The sequence below is a fragment of the Aedes albopictus genome, chromosome 3, assembly GCF_035046485.1.
Source record: "Aedes albopictus strain Foshan chromosome 3, AalbF5, whole genome shotgun sequence".
Classification (NCBI taxonomy): Eukaryota; Metazoa; Arthropoda; class Insecta; order Diptera; family Culicidae; genus Aedes; species Aedes albopictus.
The window spans coordinates 159,134,737-159,152,266 of NC_085138.1; the positions used below are offsets into that span (position 1 = coordinate 159,134,737).

Consider the following 17,530-nt stretch of genomic DNA (forward strand, 5'->3'; position numbering starts at 1 on the left):
CCTCGGGAATTCCTCCAGGAGTTCCTCGGGAATTCCTCCAGGAGTTCCTCGGGAATTCCTCCAGGAGTTCCTCTGGAATTTCTCCGGGAGTTCCTCTGGAATTCAGGAGTTCCTCTGGAATTCCTCCAGGGGTTTCTGTGGAATTCCTCCAGGAGTTCCTCTGGAATTCCTCCAGGAGTTCCTCTGGAATTCCTCCAAGAGATCCTCGGGAATTCCTCCAGGAGTTCCCCTGGAATTCCTCCAGAAGCTCCTCGGGAATTCCTCCAGGGGTTTTTTTGGGAATTATTACAAGAATTCCTCGGGAGTTCCTCCAGGAGTTCCTCGGGAATTTATCTAGGAGCTCTTAAGGAATTCCTCTAGGATCTCCTCAGACATTCCTCAAAGAATTTCTCTGGAAATCCTTCAGAAGTTCAATAGAAATTACCCATAAATTCCTCGAAAATTTGAATTTCCTGAGAATTTTACCAGAAGTTCCTCAGCAATTCCTCCAGGAGTTCCTCAGCGATTCTTTCTGGAGTTCCCCAGGAATTCCTCCTGGAGTTCCTCGGGAATTCCTCATGGAGTTCTCTGGGATTTCCCGGGAACTCCTTCAGAATTTCATCGGGAATTCCTCCAGGAGTTCATCAGGAAATTCTTCAGGCATTTTTGGGAATTCCCTCAGGAATTCCTAGGGAGTTCCTCCAGGAATTTCTCAGGAGTTCCTCTAGAAACTTCTCGCATAATTGCTCACGAGTTTTTTGGGAATTCCACCAGCAGTTTGTTGGGAATTGCTCCAGGGGTCCATTGAGAATTTCTCCAAGAGTTCCTCGGGAATTCCTCTAGGAGCTCCTCGGGAATTCCTCCAGGAGTTTCTCGAAAATTGCTCCACAAGTTTCTCGAGAATTCATCCAAGAGTTCCTCGAGAACTCTTTCTGGAATTTCTAAAGAATTTTCTCGAGAATTCCTCTAGTATTTCATTAGGAATTTCTCCAGGTGTTCCTCGAAAATTCCTCCAGGAGTTCCTCGGGAATTCCTCTAGGAGGTCCTCGGGAATTCCTCCAGAGGTTCCTCGGGAATTTCTCCAAGAGTTTCTCGGGATTTCCTTCAGGAGTTCCTTGGAAATTCATCCAGGAGTTCCTCGGGAATTCATCCAAGAGTTCTCGGGAATTCCCCCAAAAGTTTTTCGGAAATGCATGCAGGAGTTTCTTAGAAATTCTTGCTGGAGTTCCTCGTGATTTTTTTCTGGAGTTCGTCGGGAATTCCTCTTGGAGCTCCTTGGAAACTCTCCTCAGTAGTTCCTCCAAGAGTTTTTCGGGTATTTCTCTTGGAGTACCTCGGCAATTGCTCCGAGAATTTTTCAGGAATTCCTCCAGGAGTTCATCGTGAATTCTTCCAGGAGTTATTCGGGAATCCCTCCAGGCGTGTATCTGGAATTCCTGCAGGAGTTCCTCAGAAATTCTTTCTGGAGTTCCTCGGAAATTCCTCCAAGAGTTCCTGGGGAGGTTCTCCAGAAGTTTCTTGGGTATTCCTCCACGAGTTCGTCGGGAATTCTTCGGGAATTCCTCCAGGAGTTCCTCGGGAGTTGCTCCAGGAATTTCTCGGGAACTCCTACTGGTGTTACTGGGGGTTCCTCCAGTAGTTCGTCGGTAATTACTTCAGGAGTTTCTCGGAAAATGTTCCAGTTCCTGAGCAACTCTTGCCGGAATTCCCGAGGAACTTCTGTAGAAATTTCCGTGAAAATTCTTTAGAAATTCCTTAGGAACTCTTGGGGATATTCCCGGAGAGCATCTGGATGAAGCCTTGAAGAATTCCTGGAGAAATTCTCGGGGAATTAGTTAAGCGATTTACGCTAGTATTTAGAAAGAAATGTTTGGCATTGGAGAGTATAAGATTGAAGTAAAAAAAAACAAGGGCTATTTATGACGCGTTTAGACTTTTCCCTCCACTCGGAACGCAACCCGTGAACTGTGTCTCATTTACGTGATACCTGATACCTTTCTACATATTGCGCCCGTCACTTCAACCGCCGTCGGTACCGCAGCAGTGTAATACAACTCCACGGTTATGTGCCGGGTTGACGTGATTTAATTAGACATTTATTATCACCGCCGCTGCAACTACTGGAGGCTGGAGGCGACGACGAACGAGGCATGACTCGCTAATACGAACAAACCACAGAGCGCGCGCCTTCGCTAATGGATGCTGGAGGTCACCCAAGGTAGTTTAGACCCCCGTCCGTCGTCCTCTTCCTAGCGTGTAGCCCGTACCTACGGTAATGGAGAGTGAAACTTGGTAGATTTTGCAACGATTAGCATAGCTGCACTCCTACCCGCCAAGGCGGCTCCCCTCATCACCTCGTAGGGCTCCTTAGGGGCTTAGAATATACCTATGGTATTGTTCAATAGATCACTCGATTAATTGGTGACAGTTTTACGGGCAGTTAATCGAAGTGAAGGGGTCGCATGGCTAATGGGAAATTCAATAGAACTTTATTATCCATTTAACTGGTGCCATAATGAGGAACGCATAATTTACATTTTTATCGATGGGTACTAATTTTTATAAACTAGACACCCGGGATCGTTTGTGTACTTAGTAGACGATTTGAGAGACCTGGTGGAGTTACTTGATGTAATAGCTAGCTGCTACTCAAAGGATTCTTAGGAGATTTTGTTCTAATTTTCACGGCTCTGTCTAGGTTCTCCACGTTGCATCGCACGTGACATCGTTAACTCAATCTTTTATCTGCTTGTAGAACACCGGCTGTCTTGAACTAAACGCCTTATGCAATAAATCTACCATCAAAATGCCCTACATTGACCCTACCCAGATCACAAAACCGTAGAGCTTTTATCGCCACCACACACAAATCCCGATCTCCAGAACCTCCGCGCACGGTGCCGTACCGTGTGTCCTTTCTACAATCCACAGAGGGTGTCGCCGTCCGTACACCGACCGCAGCGACAAGCAAAGTACAACAAACAACAACAAATCGATCGGATCGTACATCAAGATCGTATCGAAAATCTCCGACATCTTTATTAATTGCAACCAATAAAATTTACGTTTACCTTCCTTTTTGTTCCAATGCTTCTCGGATGCCGTTCGTTGGGTTGGATTGTTGAATCATTTGCACCGCACACGTACATGCTTGCTTACGTACTTTCGGTACCTAGATACTCTACCTACTTGACACTGGTCCCTAGATTCTGGGTACCATCCGTTCCGTATGGCAACAGTGTGTATTCAGCAGATTTCATTATCGTTTTCTGTCTGTTTCTACGCTGGTGACGGTTGTGGTTTTTATTCTACGAGCAACGCTCTTTATTACACCGTTGTAGTACCAGTAAAGTTGACTTTTCGATTGGTATCTCGAAGCAGACCGCAATTAATGTTGCAGGAGTGTACGGTAATGACTTAATGTTCGGAATTGTTTCAAATATGCGTTACTCTGTTCACCACGCCTCAAAATCAACATTATCAGAAACATCGTTGGGTACAATGTTCCGAAGCGGTTTTTTAGACTTCGTTGAACATTTCCATGGGCTGCGAAATGAAGAATCGATATCCTAAAAGTATGTTGGATTGGACGCTCTTGGCCCTCACAAAATCAGCAAGGACCTCAAGCAGGTCCTGATGCGACTTCGAAAGTCAATAACGGCAGCCAAGCAAGAACATGAGGAACTCATGAAACTGCAGCAGCGGGAGAATCCGCGAAGACAAAGGTTTCGATGTCTACCTAGGCGGAGGCCTTCGGTTTCGCGGGTAGCCCAAAGATTGCGGCGGATGTGACTGCTTTTGACAAGCATTCACAGAAGCGTGTGAAGCAGCCGTCAGATGAGGAGCTACCAGACGGTGCACGCAGCAGGGACGAAAGTCCTGGGGCCTGACGCACCCCCCCGCTTGCGAGTCAGCCGCGTAGTCGCCGGCTAAGAATAGGACTACTAACCCCAATTCAAGGTGTCAAGCGACCCGTGCTGAGAAATGAGTGATCGAGGGGGTGAAAAAGATGCTCGATCTTTAACGGAGCCTATGGGGTACCTGGGCACCCCCCACAGTAAGCTGTCCCTTACCGCGTTAATGCAGGGCTCTGGCGTGGTGGACATTCTTTCCCGTGCTACTCGTGGGATTTAATCATGAAGTCAAATAAAAATCAGAATCATTAACTTCATGATTAAATCGTGGGATTTAATCATGAAGTCAAATAAAAATCAGAATCAAGGTGGAAATAGTGGTGGGATCAACCCCTTCGCAAGAAGCGGGTTGATGAGATCTCCGACAAGGAGAAGTGAGGAGATAGGCGCTAGGAGTTGCGTACGCAGCTCAAGCGTGGGTGCTCCAGTCTACCAGCAAACCAGCCGGTGGAGGTTATGGACGGAGCGTGGTTGTTGAGGGCCGTCAACCGAGAATCCAAAGGACGGTCCGCAATAGAGGTGGCTGAGCAGCAGCTTGGCAAAATCATCGACTTTGCGTCCACTAAGTCGAATATAAGCAAGGGCCTGAAAACGGCCTTGCTTCGACTAAGGGTGTCGATCGACGAGGCCAAACAGGAGCACGTGGCACTCGCGTTGCTGACTGCTGCAGCAGCGGAGCCTGCAAATGAGAAAGTGCCGAAGTTTACCCAAACGGAGGCCTTCTCCTTTTCGCAGGAAGTCCGAATAAGGCGGAAGCGACTGCTCGCGACAAACGGGGCAAGCAATCGCAGAAGCGGGCGAGGCTACCGTCAGGCGAGGAGCTGTCTGGCGGTGCCCGCAAGGCCAGGCGAATCATTACCCCGAAAGTCGGTTATAATGCCGGAAGGTCGGACCCCAGCCAGGGTTTCCGGAAAGCTGGGAAGGGTGGGCCTGAAAAGGCTGGCCCGTCCCGGAACGATGGGAACAAGGGGTTGCGACTGCTGGTGGGCCCTCAACAGCCACAGAGCAGGGTGATCCAAGGGGAGGACCCCCCTTGCACGAAGGTAGAGCGGAAGAAGAAGAAGAAGACGAATCCGCAGGTAGTAGCGCAGGACGCCAAGCCAAGGCGTAGGAGGGCAGGTGCCAAGCGCGAGAAAGGCGACGCGATTGTCATCATGACGGAACAGCCCAAGTACTCAGACGTTTTGAAGACGATGCGAAGCGACGCCAAGCTTGAGGGTCTTGGAGCCAACGTACATACGCAGTATTAGACGTACTCGTACGGGCGAGATGATCCTGGAGCTGAAGCGCGAGAAGGAACACAAAGGCGCCGCCTACAAGAGGCTGTCAAAAGAGGTCCTTGGTGAGAGTGTGCAGGTGAGGGCTCTTACACATGAGGCGACTCTGAAGGTCAAGGACATTGATGAGATCACCGAAGTGGAAGAGCTCGTCACGGCACTGCGGCAACAGTGCGATGTGCAGGTGGCCGCAGCAGCCGTTAAGCTACGGAAAGCGCCAGCACGGACACAGATAGCTTTGGTTCAGCTACTTGTGGCGGACGCGAAAAAGTCCGTTAAGATTGGGAACATAAAGGTGGGTTGGTGCGTATGTCACCTGACATTCCACGAGGCACCAGAGGTTTGCTTCAGGTGTCTGGAACCAGGACACAAGTCGTGGGACTGCAAAGGCCCCGACAGGCGCAAACTGTGCAGGCGATGCGGCGCTGAAGGTCTTAAGGCCCAAAGCTGCACGAGTCCACCCATCTGCATGATCTGTACCGGGAAATCCTTGAACAACAGACATCCGACGGGTGGTCCAAGGTGCCCGGCCTTCAAGAAAGCCGCAGTGAACAACAAATCACAGTGCAGGTAACGCAGCTGAACCTGAACCACTGTGATGCGGCTCAGCAACTGCTTTGTCAGGCAGTTTCTGAGTGGGAGACGGATATCGCCATTATTTCGGACCCATACCGAGTACCCGCCGGCAACGGGAACTGGGTCGCGGATGGGATCAGAAAAATGGCGGCGATATGGACGACGGGTAAATACCCCGTTCAGGAGTTGGTGTCTACTACCTATGAGGGCTTCGTGGTCGCCAAAGTAAACGGGGTCTTCTTCTGTAGCTGTTATGCGCCTCCGCGGTGGCCGATCGAGCAGTTCACGCAAATGCTAGACCGCTCAACGACCGTGCTAACAGGGCGAAGGCCGGTGGTAATAGCGGGCGACTTTAATGCCTGGGCCGTGGAATGGGGAAGCCGTTTCACAAACCAGCGGGGTCAGATCATGCTAGATACGCTGGCCATGCTAGATGTCGATCTGGCTAATGTCGGTGTCAAGAGTACCTACAGTCGGAACGGTGCGGAGTGAATCATTGACGTTACTTTTTGTAGTCCTGGCCTAACAAGTAGTTTGAACTGGAGGGTAGACGATGAATACACTCATAGCGATCACCTGGCGGTTCGCTACAGTATCGACTACAACAACAGCAGGCAGCGGGTAGAGGAAGAGGTGGCTAGGCCAAGGCCAAGCCCTCGCAGGTGGAAGACATTATACTTCGACGAAGGGGTATTTAGGAAGGCGCTCCGCCGTGAGCGAAACTTACTTGGTTTAGACGGCGACGAGCTGGTAGCGGTGCTCTCACGTGCGTGTGATGCGACCATGCCTAGGCGAGTTCACCCTAGAAATGGGAGGCCACCGGCTTACTGGTGGACCGACGCGATTGCGGACCTGCGCCGCGCCTGCCTACGGCGGATGCAGCACGCACGATCAGAGGGAGAGCGAAACGAAGGGCGGGTGGTATTCGCCGCTGCAAAAGCCGCTTTAAAGACCTAGATAAGAGCAAGCAAAAAGGCCTACTTTGAGGGTCTCTGTCAGAGTGCCAATACGGACCCATGGGGTGACGCCTACAGGATCGTTATGGCCAAGAAAAGAGGTGTAATGGTTCATACAGAGCAATCTCCAGAGATGTTGGAGGGGATCATCGAGGGGCTTTTTCCGCGTCATGACCCAATCCTTGGCCTCCTTTCGTTGGGCAGCCGTTGTTGACTGGGGCTGGCGATGAGAAGAGGGTCACCGATGTGGAACTTGCGGGGATAGCAAAGTACCTCAGCGTAAGGCCCCAGGTCTGGACGGAGTTCAGAAAAGATCATTGTCAATAGAATGTTGAGGCACACCAAGCATGCAAATGGTCTCTCGAGCAACCAGTTCGGCTTCCGGAAGGGGAGGTCGACCGTAGACGCTATCCTGTCGATTACAAAACCATCGAGATAGCGTGAGAGAAGGGGGACAAGTCACGTAGTGTGAATGTCGGAATGAAGAAAAGTGAAAACAATATTCAGCAGCCAATCATTGGCAGTGACATCCGAAGCAAATAACGTTTGAATAGGGCCTACCGTACAGAAAGTGGGACATACCAGCTGATCCACGCTACTACAGTTTCGACAAAACATCCTTGTTTTGACGTGCCTACAAAATAAAAATCGTATCGTCGTGTTATCCAAAACGGTATGGTAATTTAATAATCATATGTTGTGCTTTTATCTGCCTGAGGACCAATTCCGATTCTTTTTACGACAACAACGACCATGTTCACATGAAGACTACTTCAAACCGACGCGAATATTCGCAACGATTTCGCTACTCTTCCGTAGCACGAACATCGCCGTATGAGGGAGTTCAGATCACAACCAGGAGAATTCGAAAATCCTTCACAATTATTCGCGTCGCATCAGTGTGAAGAAACCATTTAGGTACCCCGACCGTGTGTTGAAGATTGGAAAGATAAGAAAAACCAACAGACGCCTACGTAGGAGATGTAGGCGGCGTGTGTGGGAGGGGAGACTGAACCGAAATTATACACACTTCGGCGCCGCCAAAATACTGATCACGTTCATTTGGGATGCAAATTTGATTTTGTCTGCAGGTCGGTTCAATCGCGAGCAACCGATTGAGTGTGGGTGGTACAATCACGGTTATTTTTTGGACATTTTTGTGGCTTTGGCGCGTGTTCTTCTCGGGTGCGCGACGAACCGATCAAAATAGAACCCTCGCTCGCGCTTGAGATTGAGAGCGAAGTGACTTCAATGAAGGTGCAAGGTAGCAACCTCAATGGTGTGGTTCGTCTAGTTTTTGGCTTTTGACTTTGCGGTACGGTGTGGCGGCTCAGTAACCGGCTCTTGTCTGCTCTTGTGGGTTATAGAGGAATGTCTCAGGGTATAATTATACTGCCACCGGCAGTCGCCAACATGGAGACGCGCGATCATTAGTGTTGTTTTAATAGCCATCAATTTGCTGCGGTTGACCAGACCATATGGCGTAATGTTTAGTGTATAAGTATCTGGTATGCTAAACGATTCGGTTATGTCAATAATCTGTCAGGAATTATGAGATTTTGAACTGACGCTAGTAGTAAGAAGCTTGTAGTTCGATTAGAGCTACAGCGTTGCATTATGAAAAGACTAGAGTGATTCACCTTTGGTGATGATGGACTTTTCTGTTGGAGGTTTATTTTTCACAGTGAACAAAGGTGAACAACAACTACTGGGCAAATACAGCGAACATTGTAACTACTTATCTGAATCTGGGTTCTGCTCGCCATCGCTGGCCAAAAACAAACTTTCATTCATTATTCATTATTAATATCGACTATGCACTATGCAGCTTGTGTAAATATTAACCTTTAAGCAAAATACGGACGTGGAATTTGATGTGGCTCATCTAGAGGACTTTCGCAGTTCAGTGAAAGCAGCCATTAACGATGCAGTCGAACGAACCGTCGAGTACGTGAAACGTAGTTGACGGCAGGGGTGGAAAAGTTCGCATCATGAGTGTATTCACGAGTGTAAACACACCATTCGGAAACATCCCTAATTCGTGAGCCAACTAACACTGGGAACATTATTCATCAAATACTCGTGAACACAAATGAACACAAATGCAAACTCATCGTGATGGCCACACTTGCGGATTTGTTCGCATGTTTTGATTCATGAGTATTGCAGCAGCAAAATGTCAAATCACTCGCGAATCTTTACTCACGAACATTGTTTATCCACTGCTGGACGCCCGGGAAATTCAATCATCTGCGCGCATACGAAAAAGTAATGTTTTTTAATTGAGTTATCGTGTGATTATTTAGCAGAAGCGACATGTTCGATCCCGGCTGTTGGGCCAAACCAACTTGCTCTAAATTCTACGCATGGAATTGGCCTGACGTGGCGGATGCAGCATCCCACGAAGTGTACGCTATGACAGTGGCGGAAAATACTTCTGGGGGCCCTTAGACTTGGACTATGTTTGGTCCTCTAGACAGGTAAGCACAAAGTAAGCAAAATTAACTCGTCTCCATTAAACTTCCAGTTTTTTTTCAGATCAATTCCACTAAAATATACATACCGGGAATAGTCAATCTGTGCTTGGTTCCATGGAAAACAAACATTTACTCTACACTCTCATTGTCATCGGAAAATAAATACATTAGTGAGAAAATGGAAAAGTTTTATCGATTTTAAAACCGCTACAAAGAGAGAAAACATCGAACCAACCCACGTTGGAACTGGGAAAAAAGTTTCTCGGTTTAATATACTTAGGGCCGTACACAAATTACGTCACGCTTTTGGGAGGAGGGGGGGGGGGGGGTTGGTTTGCAGACCGTGACGAACCATACAAAACTGTTTAGGTCCCATACAAAAAGTGTGATCTATAGGGAGGGGGGGGGGGGGGGGGTTGGAGGTTTTGAAAAAGGTCGATTTTTGCGTGACATAATTTGTGCATCACCCCTTACACAGGACCGTTCGGTACGGGGTCTTACCTGCTGCCGTCAACCCTATATCCGGTTCAGGAATACCTTGTAGAGAACTCTGAGAACAGCACCCGATGCCGTAACAATTATCGCTTACAGTTAGATACATCTAGATTGAGTTTGAATAAGGGCGAAAGTAACATGAGAGAGTTCTCTTCATCGACTCTCTCTTCTGCAAATTAAAGTGACAAGATGCAAATTCAATCGAACTTTTTTACACTTAGACGCTAGATTGCATCGAAACCTAGCGATTTATGACCAAAAAGTGCAACCTTACTTGCATCTTGTCACTTTAATTTGCAGAAGAGAGAGTCGATGAAGAGAACTCTCCCATGTTACTTTCGCCCTTATTTAAAATCAATCTAGACATATTCAAAAGAGGCCCATAGTGAATCACGCACGCAGCTTCCCTTGCAGACGGTAGTATTGCGCATTTTCACCCCACTGGACCCTTTACCCTTTATAAGTGCGGGATCGTGACAAATACTGGAACACGAGCGGCAACTGGTACATTGACGGTATGTTAAGATCAAATAACTAAAATATGCTCTTCCACTAGTTAGAAGCAGTAAGGGCGTTCGATTTGATAAATTTTTCAAAGGGGTGCAAAACGAAAAGGTGATCTACCCAGGTGATCTATGGTGACTTGCGTAACTTCCTTTCAGATACATAACAAAAACTACACACCAAATTTTCTTTTGATCATCCAGCAATTTAATTTGCTGAAAGCACTCCAGCAACACCAGATTTTGCTGATGTGCAGCACATCATTAATACTTTGCTGAATTTCAGTTCTGCAGTATACTGTACAACAGCAAGCAATTTATTTTTTGCTGATCACCAGTACTGCAAATGTCAAAACATTTCAAATCAGCAATGGATTTAAAATTTCACCGCAAATCAGTAAAAATTATTGCTGAACATATATCAGCAATCACATTTTTGCTGAAAACCAGCAATCCACTCGAACTGTCAACAACGGACTTAGAAAAAAAAATCTCTTCAATTATTCGTCGTGTGTTTTCAAAAGTGCTATTTTTTATCATTTTTACCTTGTTTTTTTTTTTCAAAAAAATATAACTCCAACCGTGTAAAGAAAAGAAATGATTACGGAAGAGCTGTTCAGTAAGTATAGATTTATAGAATTATATAGAAAACACGAAATTGTTGTAAATTTTTCCTTTCTACTTTTAGAGCTGCAGCAGCATACCCATGGGATCGGATGTTGCGAAAAACGGCAAGTGTGTAACTCCGCTTCGTATATTGATTGATTTATTGATTATAAAGATCTGCAAACATAATAAAAATCTGAATTGCTTGTGTCTTTTGGCGAGAGAAGACCCGTCTCCGCCTTATTTTTTAAGCGGAGTAATCATTTAATATCGAAAAACAATAAAAATAAACCCTAGCGACGATTGCTGGTGAACCAGCAAAGTCGAGTTTCATATTGCTGATCGCTCAGCAAACGTGCTGTCACTTTTCTGGAATTTGGCGTTGCTGGTTGTTCAGCAAGTTCTAGTTTGCTGGAAGAGTTGCTGAACTTACAGCACAAAAAAAATCAGCAAAATTTTGCTGATTTCCAGCAATAAAAATTTGGTGTGTACACACCAAATTTTCTTTTGATCATCCAGCAATTTAATTTGCTGAAAGCACTCCAGCAACACCAGATTTTGCTGATGTGCAGCACATCATTAATACTTTGCTGAATTTCAGTTCTGCAGTATACTGTACAACAGCAAGCAATTTATTTTTTGCTGATCACCAGTACTGCAAATGTCAAAACATTTCAAATCAGCAATGGATTTAAAATTTCACCGCAAATCAGTAAAAATTATTGCTGAACATATATCAGCAATCACATTTTTGCTGAAAACCAGCAATCCACTCGAACTGTCAACAACGGACTTAGAAAAAAAAATCTCTTCAATTATTCGTCGTGTGTTTTCAAAAGTGCTATTTTTTATCATTTTTACCTTGTTTTTTTTTCAAAAAAATATAACTCCAACCGTGTAAAGAAAAGAAATGATTACGGAAGAGCTGTTCAGTAAGTATAGATTTATAGAATTATATAGAAAACACGAAATTGTTGTAAATTTTTCCTTTCTACTTTTAGAGCTGCAGCAGCATACCCATGGGATCGGATGTTGCGAAAAACGGCAAGTGTGTAACTCCGCTTCGTATATTGATTGATTTATTGATTATAAAGATCTGCAAACATAATAAAAATCTGAATTGCTTGTGTCTTTTAGCGAGAGAAGACCCGTCTCCGCCTTATTTTTTAAGCGGAGTAATCATTTAATATCGAAAAACAATAAAAATAAACCCTAGCGACGATTGCTGGTGAACCAGCAAAGTCGAGTTTCATATTGCTGATCGCTCAGCAAACGTGCTGTCACTTTTCTGGAATTTGGCGTTGCTGGTTGTTCAGCAAGTTCTAGTTTGCTGGAAGAGTTGCTGAACTTACAGCACAAAAAAAATCAGCAAAATTTTGCTGATTTCCAGCAATAAAAATTTGGTGTGTAGGTAATAATTTTACACTACAAACATTGTTTCGTTTTATTCATTGTATATAACTTTTATCTTATCTCTCTCAAAAAATATCAATCAATAATTGCAATGCGCTTTGTCCTTTTACTGTTTGATCCTACTCTATGTTATCTATTTTTCATTTGTGCCACTAATCCACTTCCGATTTTTCTTTCAAATGCTTTCAATTTGAATAATCATTATGTAGCAGTTGTGAGCTCCTCTAATGTCTGCTTATCTTTGGCAAGCATATACGCCAATCCTGGTTTCACTAGATTTTTGTTGGTTCTGACTGTCAGAATGTCCTGGAGTGATTTAGAGCTGAGTTTACTTCGTGATTTAGTTAAAGTCAAGTTGAACAAATTGAAATCTCTTTCGATAGAGCATTGTGTTCCTGGCACACCCAGTACCACTTTCGCAATTTCCCATACTTGTGGATCCTCGAATCGTTTGGCTGCCCAGTACTGTATTGTACTGAACGGTGCATCGGCATCAATCCTCTTTTGATATTGTACAGCTCGTATCCTTTGCTCCAAGGAAGTTAATTGCACTGTTTGAGGGGAGCCCGAGCCAATGGTACGCGTGAGATAGTGGTTGAGGCTGAATTTACTGCACGATGGGCTATCTGTTGTTGGTGTATTCTTGGTGTTTGCTATCGCTGAATCGTTCTCGTCAGATCCATTCTCGCTACATTTGGTTTCGCTTTTAATTCGGGTCCACATCTGTAGGCAAAATCGCTAGAAACAAATAAATGACATTATGCTATAACAAAGGGATTTTCTATGCAACTTACCACTGCATCTTCTTTCTGCGCTTGCGAAAGCAAGCTTGAACCGTTGAAATTCAAACGGGGGTCAAAATATACGGCAGTTCGAAAGACCCGATTGCAAAACAGTTTTTGCTGTCGATTTTCCATGGCCGTAATAAGCTGCTGCTTAAACCGATTTGTCTCATCAATCTCCCAAATTCTGCCGTACGCTCGAATACACTCGATGAAAAAGTCCGAAAGAGTGGTATCCAGTTTTTGAACGGCTATTGTACAATGATACAATGCTTCGAAGGCTGTAACATACTCTTCTATGAAGTCCCAGTGGTTGGAGAGATCTGTAGATAGATAAATAGAAATACATGATAAATGTGGTCTGGGATATTTATTGAGGAGAGAACAAGTTGGATGGACATATTGTTAGAGTACTATACATACCTAGATCGGGGTACTGTTTTCCAAGCTTTTCGAAAAAAATCCTCTCTTGACTCAACTTTTGCTGCATCTTGTAATCTGAATTCCAGCGGGTTTCGTTTGGTAACGATGGATACGCTGCCCCTTCACTAATGTCAAAGAAGGCTTTGTATTCAGTGCAGCGGAACTTCTTCACCGTCTTTCGTATCTCTTTCAGGGCGTCTTTGTGTTCAATTTGTTTGCACACATCATGAACCACAAGCTGCGTAGTATGAGCTCCACAGCGGACGGCAGTTATAGATTCATCCGGGGCGAAATCTTCCAGAACACGTACCCACTCTTGCACAGCAGGTTTTTCGGGGGAGTCGTGTTCAAGACCTTCGAAATCGTCTGCTTCAACTTCGTTCACCGAGTTAACTTCTTCGTTTTCCGAATCATACAGTTCAGAGGTACTTCCGCTTTCGTCTGACATCAGTTTCACAAGCTTTACCATGTTGGATGCGTTGTCAATTGTTATAGCTGTTAGTTGTCCAACGTTGACAGCAAAAGACTTCAGTACCTTATGCAGCTCTTCTTTCAGATTTTGGCTTGTGTGGCGATTGTGGAGCTCTATGATGCCTGAAAAGTGTTCAAGTAAACAAAATCAATGCTGAGGAATTTTGAGAATAAGGAAAAGGGGCAAGATGGGTCACCTTACTTTTATAATACAAATCAAATTACTACGTGTCCTGGTGCGAATACAAAAGCAGTAGTCATAATAATAAAATAGTTTATTTTAGCGCCTTCCTTTGAAAACTATTATTAATGTGTTGCATTTATTGCAATTTTCAAAAGGAAGGAGATGATTAAAGGCGATTAAAAGTGAGAATATATTACGACATGCTGTGTAGAGTTCAAGGCCAAAAATTCCTGCGCCTGATTTTGGATACGGGACACCATTTTCGATGTATGTATTGACCTATGCTGTACATACATGTATGTTAGCATCCATTAAGTGAGTCGCAAAGTAAATTTTCAATCCCCTCCCACCTTTCATACGGGTATAATTTAGCTTGTCACACATTTGAGAAACCCCTCCTCCCCCTTTAAGTTAACCTTTAAGTGTGACGTTTTCAAGCCCGTGTGCAAAAAGAGGAGGGGGGGGGCTTCTGTTCATTACCACGACGTACTTTATGGATGCTCTCTATCGAAAAGATTCTCTTGCACTTTCTAGTTTGTTTGCTCTGACATGTTTTAACCACTTACCTAGATTCCTCTTGGTAACAACGCCGCTGTTATTGATGTATTGACAGTTGATACCGAGCATGCTCCTATACATTTTGGACACAATATCCATCTTGAGTGAAATCATCCTTCCGTTGACCTCCTGGCTAATCATCCAGTTGACTCCTTCTGCGGCTTTTGCCGTTATGTTGTGGCGGTTTATAGTCAAATTATACGCCTTCAACAATGGACCTACCACTTCTGTAAATCCTTCCCACTCCATTGCTTCAAATGGTAGACCATGAACGGTCACCAACTTGACTATTCCTCCCAGGAGCCGCTGAACCGTCATGCGAATGGATATGGCAGGTTCAGTATTGGGGCTGCTGCTTTTTTCAGAAGGAGGCCCAATACCCAAAACGTCAAATGCCACTGGATGACATAACCGGAAGTGCCTCTCAAAATTGGATTGTCTGAACACCTTTTGGATGTAATCGCAGCCGTCCTCCAATATGCAACGGGTCACACTTTCTCCGTTCAGGAGTAGCTCTTGTGTGCAGCTTTTGACGATTGCGATTTTTGAGCCTCTCCCATCGTAGCTACGCTTCCGATTGTCTACCTTTTTCGGTGTCACATATGGTTCGGTGGCCACTACGCCGGGGTGGTTTTCTTTCCTCGCCGGATTATCACTTACACTTTGTTTGCCGTTTTCTTCGGACATTTTTCCTGAATTTAAACTGTTTTCCGAAAAGCGAAATCCGATCAACCAAAACACAACACACTTTGACAGATGACGCGTCTGGTTTTTTTGCGGTAACATTTCAAAAGCGTCTATTGCAAAAACATCGTGTATAGAGCGGTGTACAGAAAGAATATTGGTTTTAGTTTTCATTCAATCTATGACAATGGTAAATAAGGAAATAAGCTACTAGGTTTGACAACAATTAATTTAGTAAACTTTCAATCGTGTATCCAAAAATGTATTATGAATCTATGGTTTTTAATCGATTTGTGATTGATCGATCATGTTTATAAATGAAATACGCTTTTTTCAAAAATAAGCGCAGAGTAGTTTATAATTCATTACATGTTGTTTATGATGTGTGATGAACTCCGCACCATAAATTGTGTCACACAACTCCACTCGTGAATAAGTGGACAACAGTATTCATCTTTACTCGCGAGTGAAAAACAGTGAAAAGATTCGCAGTAAGGGTGTTCGCGAGTGAAGGTATGTATACCAAAGTGGTGCTCACTCACATTCTTCATAAATTTCCACCCCTGGTTGACGGAGCGATTGATATGAAGATGACTCTGCATTCTATGGTTTTGAAGGAGAAGAACGGAACGCGGGCAGTAATGCTGCAGCATTGAAGCCGGAAAAGCGTGGAGCGATACAAACAGATATCCAGGTTGATCAAGTGGAGGAGGGCTAGGACCGTAGCGTGGCCTTAGCAATGGACCCTGCTGAGCCTCAACAAAAACAAACACATTCAGATGCAACTCTGTACAAGCAGTACCAGGCTTCCGAATGAATGTTAGAGCAGCTATGTAGGGAAGTCTTGGGCACATCACGAACGATTATGGTATACTGGTTAACGCGCTTGAATTGGTAACTGTGATGATACCACACGGAGAATAGGTAATGGGTCCAGTTTGAAACAACAAACAGGTTTGTTATTTTTTAAAGTGGAAAAATAGTAGTTTTTAAACCAAATATGGGGCCGTCCGTGGACGTGGACAGAAAATTCATGATTTTTTCCCCCTCCCCCTCCCCGTGGACAAATCAACTAACACGTTTGTTGTTTCACAAACTGGACAAATAGTTGTTTTTAATTGTAGTTTTGTTGTTTTTGAACCACGTTTATTGTTTGAAACAAACCGGCAAACAGTTGTTTCTACTATCATTTAGTAACAAAAAACAACTGCCAAATTAGTTGTTTCAAACCAGAAACTTGGTTAACTCTACTAAAAGTTCGAGTTGCATCTACTAAAATACGGTTTGTTTTGATTCAGATAAATAAAGTAAAATGTTAAGTAAGTACAACAAATCGGGCAGTTAATTTAACAAATTTTTTGTTTGGAGAAAAAACAACAAACATTTTAGTTTGAAACCTGACCAGAACAAACTAAATTATTGTTTGTTTCGGCTTCCGCGCCACTTTTATTCTGATTCACTTTCACTCGAGAAAAAGAAAAAGATGTTGGCTCATTTGGAGTGAAGTTGAAACAATTGTGTGCTCAAGTGACTACTGTTTTTAATTCAACAAAAGTTCAAGACATTTGCTTCTTTCTTCAGCTGATATATCTTTAGGTTGACAAAAACAAAATTACCTAGCAAGAGCTAACAAGTAAGTTTTTAGCCATTTCTTTTGGCGAATGTGAAATTAATGTCGAAGTTTGCCCGTTTTTTTCACCCTGATAGCAAATTCTACAATGATACTGCCTAGATACTGCCAACCTACCCACGAGCCTTCCCGCAAACCAAGAAAAAAAAACAGATCCTGGCCGAAATTCGAACGAAGCAAAGGGCCACCGGCACCGGTAAGATGTTAGGAGATTCGTTTACTGTGGCCGGCAATCCAGTCTATTCTGGCGCTTCGAGAACTCCATGGGGTAAGCGGAAGACATCACGCGAGCGCTATCGATATTCCGGATTGGAGGAATACAACATAATCTGCTGGATGTAGGTGAAAGAGGTCATTTATATTTAAGGCTTGATTAAGGTTTCATTTAAGGCTTGATTTAATTATTTCATGTTTATGAATAATTATATTTAAATAAATAGATACATATGTGATTTTTGTATTTTTTTTCTTTTCAAAACAGGGAAGGATGGGTCATGCAGTTCAACAAATGTGTCGTTTAATATAAACGGCGTTTTTGGTTTGATTCAAACTTAGCTTTGGTAGATTCAAACTAAACCTGTTTGTTGAAACAACAAATACTT

At 44.2% G+C, this 17,530-nt stretch overlaps 1 protein-coding gene across 1 annotated transcript; it reads right to left on the bottom strand.

Annotated features, from left to right (window-relative positions):
* Positions 1-11,433: 11,433 nt before the first annotated feature.
* On the bottom strand, positions 11,434-16,417 carry LOC115266117 (uncharacterized). The gene is made up of 4 exons (XM_029872087.2): positions 14,623-16,417; positions 13,402-13,995; positions 12,991-13,301; positions 11,434-12,934 (listed from the first exon to the last, which is right to left on the bottom strand). Exons 1-4 carry the CDS (start codon positions 15,470-15,472, stop codon positions 12,398-12,400), a joined length of 2,292 nt encoding a protein of 763 aa, XP_029727947.1. The 5' UTR covers positions 15,473-16,417; the 3' UTR covers positions 11,434-12,397.
* Between the last annotated feature and the right edge of the window lie 1,113 nt (positions 16,418-17,530).